The sequence below is a fragment of the Egretta garzetta genome, unplaced genomic scaffold, assembly GCF_000687185.1.
Source record: "Egretta garzetta isolate BGI_Z169 unplaced genomic scaffold, ASM68718v1 scaffold179, whole genome shotgun sequence".
NCBI classification, from domain to species: Eukaryota; Metazoa; Chordata; class Aves; order Pelecaniformes; family Ardeidae; genus Egretta; species Egretta garzetta.
In genome coordinates this window covers 4,548,399-4,554,398 of record NW_009270001.1, presented here as the reverse complement: position 1 = coordinate 4,554,398, position 6,000 = coordinate 4,548,399, and the positions used below count along the sequence as shown (strand labels likewise).

General features: G+C 39.6%; 1 protein-coding gene across 5 annotated transcripts in view; it reads left to right on the top strand.

The window, feature by feature from the left end:
- Positions 1 to 6,000, top strand: part of PIK3C3 (phosphatidylinositol 3-kinase catalytic subunit type 3) — an 80,800-nt gene that overhangs the window by 2,646 nt on the left and 72,154 nt on the right. For 4 of the 5 annotated variants that reach the window (XM_035903054.1, XM_035903055.1, XM_035903056.1 and 1 more), the window contains one exon: positions 3,132 to 3,261. In XM_035903054.1, coding sequence (XP_035758947.1) covers positions 3,132 to 3,261 — 130 coding nt within the window. Of the gene's footprint in view, positions 1 to 3,131; positions 3,291 to 6,000 lie in introns of those variants that run through there. The other variant, XM_035903058.1, reaches the window with a different exon arrangement.

Genomic DNA, 6,000 nt, shown 5'->3' with positions numbered 1-6,000 from the left:
CATATTTTTATAATCTTCCACCCATTTAACTTCTCTCTCCATCAACATAGTTTATAGATCCAGTGTTTTAATGCACATCAACTAAAAACTCCACCTATGTCTCTGGCATGTCCCTCCAGGTATCTAGATGTCTTGTCAAAGCCAACGTAGCTGAGAGAGGCCTGTGAATTTCCTTTCCCATCTTTTTATTATTTGCTTGTGGGATCCCTACAGACACCACTGCTCGCCCTACTTGTTTCTCACATCTACCAGTGAGAAGTTGCCTTGGCCCTAACTTAACTCCCCTGTTCTGACTGTATCCGAGGTTCTTTCTCTAGAGGTTTCAGTCTCTTTCACGGCTCACCCCCATAGCTGTAACTCTTCCCCAGTCTTTTGGTGTCAGTGACTGATTAATTCAATATCTTTTTCTCTAGCTACACTGGCAGAGTCAATCCCAGCCTGCTCACAGCCGCTCCCTATGGTCACTATCCTAGCCTGATGCTTTGAAGATGGGCTCTTCTGCAGCTCCAATTTCCTGATCATGTCACACATCAATGGCTGACTTTCAAGAATCATAGAATCATAGAATCATAGAATCATAGAATGTTTTGGGTTGGAAGGGACCCCTAGAGGTCCTCTAGTCCAACCCCCCCGCAGGAGCAGGGACACCGCTAACTAGATCAGGCTGCTCAGAGCCCCGTCCAACCTGGCCTTGAATGTTTCCAGGGATGGGGCCTCCACCACCTCTCTGGGCAACCTGTTCCAGTGTTTCACCACCCTCATTGTAAAGAACTTCTTCCTTATATCTAGTCTAAACCTACCCTGGTTTAGTTTAAAACCATTACCCCTTGTCTTGTCGCTGCTGGCCCTACTAAAAAGATTTTCCCCGTCTTTCCTATAGGCCCCCTTTAGGTACTGAAAGGCCGCAATCAGGTCTCCCCGTAGCCTTCTCTTCTCCAGGCTGAACAAGCCCAACTCCCTCAGCCTGTCCTCATAGGAGAGGTGCTCCAGCCCTCGGATCATTTTTGTGGCCCTCCTCTGGACCCGCTCCAACACTTCCATGTCCTTCTTGTGCTGAGGGCTATATCTTCATACATGTTACAGTGTTTTAAAAAAAAAAAAAAAAAAGCTTTCTGTTTAATACCAAAATTTTGGCTTTTTTTTTTTGGATCTGCAAGCTTGGGTTCTAAGGTAGGAAATGCTGAAATCAATTCATAATTGGACTTTTGTAATGCATGGATGCCAGTGCTGATTACTTAAGGTAATTGAGTTAATTGGCTTGCAGTTGGGTTGTTAATGCAGTACTATGTATAAGGAAAGAAGTGTAACTCAGTAAATGAGGATTTTTCAAAATTAATAATCTGTGATCCAGTAGAGAGTGTGTTTAGTAAATTTGTGGATAATAGCACTAAGATGGGAAGGATTACAAGTGTGCTGGAAGGTGAAAATACATGAAAAGGATCTTGACTAAGTGCAAAGGGGACTGAAAAAAAATTAGGATGCAGTTTAAGGAAGAGTATGAGGTGCTGATACTTTCTGCAATTGATTGCAGTGAAATACAGAATGGGGAGCAGCTGCCCAGGGAAGTAAGAGGAAAAGATTTAGGTTTTAGAGTGAATCTTAAGTTTTGCATGATTCAGCGTCGCGACGCCCTTGTGAAATGTGCAGACAATGTTGAATGTATGAACAGTCTACAAGTATGCACATCAGGGAGAACGTTGTGTCCTCCTTCTCCATACTTGTGCATGCAGCTGGGATATGTTCAGTTCTATACAACTGACTTCAAGCAAGTTGCTGACTACTAAGGGAGTCGGTATCATTGAATGTCTAGCAAATAGGGGTGATGAAAGAGGAGTAAAGACTAGTGAGGCTGAAGAAAAGACTGCAGGAGCACTTTTCTATTATATAGGTAGTGTTGGAAAATGGGGAGAAATAGCCTTTTTTGTCTTGTCTTTGGGTAAGAAGTAATGAGGCTAAGCTGAAGTGCAGGAAAAGTTTATGTTGGCATTAGTAAAGCTGTGCTAGTGACACCTGAATGCAGAAAATGACTGTAGAGATGGGTTGTATGTCTGTCATTGAAGATACTGCTTTGACGAAAAGATTAATACTGTCTTGGGGCAGAAAATTGAACTGGATCAATTGGACCATGCCCCAAAGGCTGCTGGTGGTTTTTAAACTGTTAGAGCATAGTTCCTGGAAAAAGATACAGTTTATAAATGAAGTTTACTTTTTTTTCTTCCCAGCATGTGGGACCTGGGGGAAGTAGATGGACAGAGAGCAACAAATAACTTCAAGATTTTGTATTTATTTGTAAATGGAAAACCCTGTAGTAGTATTCCAAAAAGTGATGTGAAAATTCACGGTTAAATGGTCCTTCCAGTCAGTATTTCTCATTTTTAATGGTTGCCTTTTCAAAGTGTTCCTTCCAGTTGTATTTGCCTGAAGTCGTTAGAGTTAAGTGATCACCTCTTATTTGCAAAACTAACACCCTTGATTTTTAGGGGCATATTCCATAGGTGGACCAGCACAAATATGCAAGGAAAGCAGGGTTTTGCAGAGAAAAGGTGTGGTCAGTTACCCTGCAAAGTTCTGTTCATTGCACAGTTTCACTTACCAATTCAATTTCAAGCACAGATGGAGAAAAAATTGTGTCGAGGGTTGTGCTTTGTTTTGTTTTTATTATTTGGCATCTCAGAAGGCTGCTTCTTATCAGTTGACCTTCAAATGAAACTTAGGCAGTTTTTTTCTTGAATTTTTTTCAGACTGGCAGACCTGAAGTCAGTGTTACAATCTGCAAGTCAAGAGGAGTACTTTCTGCTTCATTACAAATAATAAAAACATGAAGGTCAAGCTCTGTCCTCAGTTTGTGTCTGTACCACCCGACTGACTTTGGGAATTACCCATTTTTCTTCCACTTGCCAAATCAGTTATCTCAGACTTACTCATTTTCTTCTAAATTCTGTGTGCCAGTAAAAAGGAGGGTACAAAGTGCAAGGCACTTTTCCAGTTCAGTTAAATTATGCATGGCAGTGCAGGTTCGTAGGTTTGGCAAAGGAAGCTACTTCATTTTCTTGCAGCTGCTGCTGTACTTTGATTCCTGACAGCTGTATTATTTTGAATTTACTGAAGCGATTCTGCATTTTTCCCTGCAGTATGTTTCGTCAAGGAATGCATGATTTGAAAGTCTGGCCCAACGTAGAAGCCGATGGCTCGGAGCCCACCAAAACTCCTGGGAGAACCAGCAGCACAGTCTCTGAAGATCAAATGAGCCGCTTGGCAAAGGTGATGGAATAGCAAGTAACCTTTAAGATGTATGTGAAAAGCTTGCACTTTCACTGGAGTGAAACAAAGACAGGCTTTCATGAAGACAGGTGTTTCATGTTGTTTTCTCATGTGAAAGCTATCTTCCTTTGGTTGCTTAGATATTTCACAGGATTTATACAAATGACTAAACTAGATCATACTCATCTACTTCTGAAGTATATGTTAAAAGGGGACATATAAATACCTTTTAATATATACATAGCATTCTGTTGCAACAACTTAACATCCTAATTCTTTGTAAAGAATGAAAATGTGAACATGCCTTGAACATGCTTGAAGCCAAAATTCCATCAGGTTCAGTAAAAGCAGCTATGAACAGTAACTTGTGAGGACAGTCTAAATTCTTTCAGTAGCCATCCTTTAGATTTAATGCTATCTGGTGTAGTGTTCAGATGTGTATGACTTACACTCTACATTAGAAAGGCTTTGAGTAGAACTGCAAAAATTAACCAAAACTTCATTCATTTAAGCTCATGAATATGTGTATATATTAGTATTTTCTTCTCCCAGCTTGATGGTAGAGCACTCAAAACTACTGATGGCAGAGTAGTTTTGATGGCAAAACTACTTCTGGAATTTATCGGTTAGTTCTTGAACTGTTTTGCTAGCTGATCTCTCGCATTGTTCAGGTGAGCTTACACCAAGCTTGCCAATTCGCTTAATCCACTTCTCAGTGTACTTTCTTCTTAATCTTGGTTTCCTAGTTTTTATCCTCACCTTTGTGCAACTCCCAGTGAAAGATAGGTCCAGTGCCATAAACATGACCGTTTTCTCATCTAGATATTTATCACGGCAATAAACTAACTCTCATTTAGAGGTCTCTCTTTTACTACTCTAGTTCACCTTGAATTTATAATGGAAAACTCATGAAAGCTTTTTGCCAGTGGTGGTGCCCCATTTCTTGATCATAGTAGAATAAATCCCCTCTAGCCTACAGAAGCTATGTAGACAGGCACTAAATATCAAGGCTTGTTTATAGTTCATTAAATGGTTACATGATGTAAGCAGTGGGTCTCTGAGAAAGGGGTTTAGAGTGCAAGCCTTCCCTTTCATGTTAGTTCTGTCGTGCAAACGTGACCATACCCAGTCAGTGTTTTTTCTTCTCTTCCCTTCACTCTCTTATGCTCCCTAGCACAAGTACAAATAATGCAGAGTATTTCAGTCTTAAAATACCTGGGTCTGTTCTAGCCTGTTCTTTTGGCATATGGGAGATGAGGGCTCAGAGCCTCTGAGGAAGAGGAAGGAATTCTGTTTTCACATCCCAATTGAGAGTTCTAGTTAATGGCTAATAAAAAGCTAATAACATCACTGCCACCATTCTTTTCTTCTGAAAGCTGTTTTGGGAGATACTAATTTCTGAAGGTTGAGAGGTTTTTTTTTACTGATACTCTGTTGTGTTCATTTATAAAAACATTTTACCATCAGACACTAGCGAAGTGAATAGGGTTTCTGGGTAGTCTGGTGTCTGAGAGCTTTCATTTGCCCAGCTGTTTACTCAGCAGATGAGGTTTGTGTGATGTTTCACTCCTAAATAGCCATTGTTTGAGCACAGTCAGCTTCAGTTTTTCTGTAACTTACTCATCAGTTGCAGAATGCCTCTTGATGTCACTGTATGTGGAGGTTTATTTAAATATAGGTAAGAGGAGTAGGACTAATTAAATACAAGGTGAGCTTTTGTGGACTTTGTTATTCTTGGGTTTAGTTTTTTTTTTTTTTCTGTTCATTGGACAGACTTATCATTTATAAGTCTCATAACGTTGATTAACACCTGATACCAGAGGCCAAATTAGAGTCCTCCAGATAACAAGTAACTTTTGAGAAGAGCTTGCTGAAGAACCTTTTCTCCATCTAGAAGATAACTTTTTATTTTCTGGACATGCTTCTGAGTTTGTGTGTGTGTATGTGTGTGGTATTTATTATTACAGGGAATTTGTGTAAAATCAATGACTGGCTGCTGGAGGAGTTGCATCCTTTTTCCTTAAATAATTGATATTATGGCAAGTCTCTTATTTCACGTTGATGTGCCATATGGTTGTGCTCTTACAAAACATATGAATGCTGCTTGTGCAATTGCTACTGATGAAAAAGCCATGGTTTTGCATCCTGGGGGTTATTGTGAATGCAGATTTCTCCTGTGCTAAGGAATGTTAAGGGGAAAAGCATGGAATACCTTAGCACTCTCAAATATTAATGACATTAAGATGTTTCTCCCATGAGTAGTGTGTTAATTTATCCTAATTAAACAAAAAGTCCTCTTAAGTTCTTTTTGATCCATTCATTTCCCTCACACCTTTTGCTGGCGGAATGAAATTAGATAGTAACAACGGTGAGATAGTATATAAAGGGATGTCTCTCAATTTAGTAGCAGATGACGAATGCTTCTTTCCCCGAAGGGAATGCACTTGCTTCCCTCTTATTGTAAGCTTTAAATATTAATCCAAGAGAACGGTTCTTCATACATATGCCTACAGATCTTCTGGGTCTTGTATGCAGGCCTAACTAGTTGTTGTATTGTGGGTTGTTTTTTTTTTTTTTTGCTCTGTAAGGGAGGTTTGCAGGCTTAAGACATTAAAAATTTTCCTCTAAAACATACAGAATGACTTTTTTCTTTATTCTGTAATGCAGCGAACAAGAAAATGAGTGAAGAATTTTTGACCAAGGTATTGAAATAACTTTTTTTTTTTTTTGTGCCAAGGC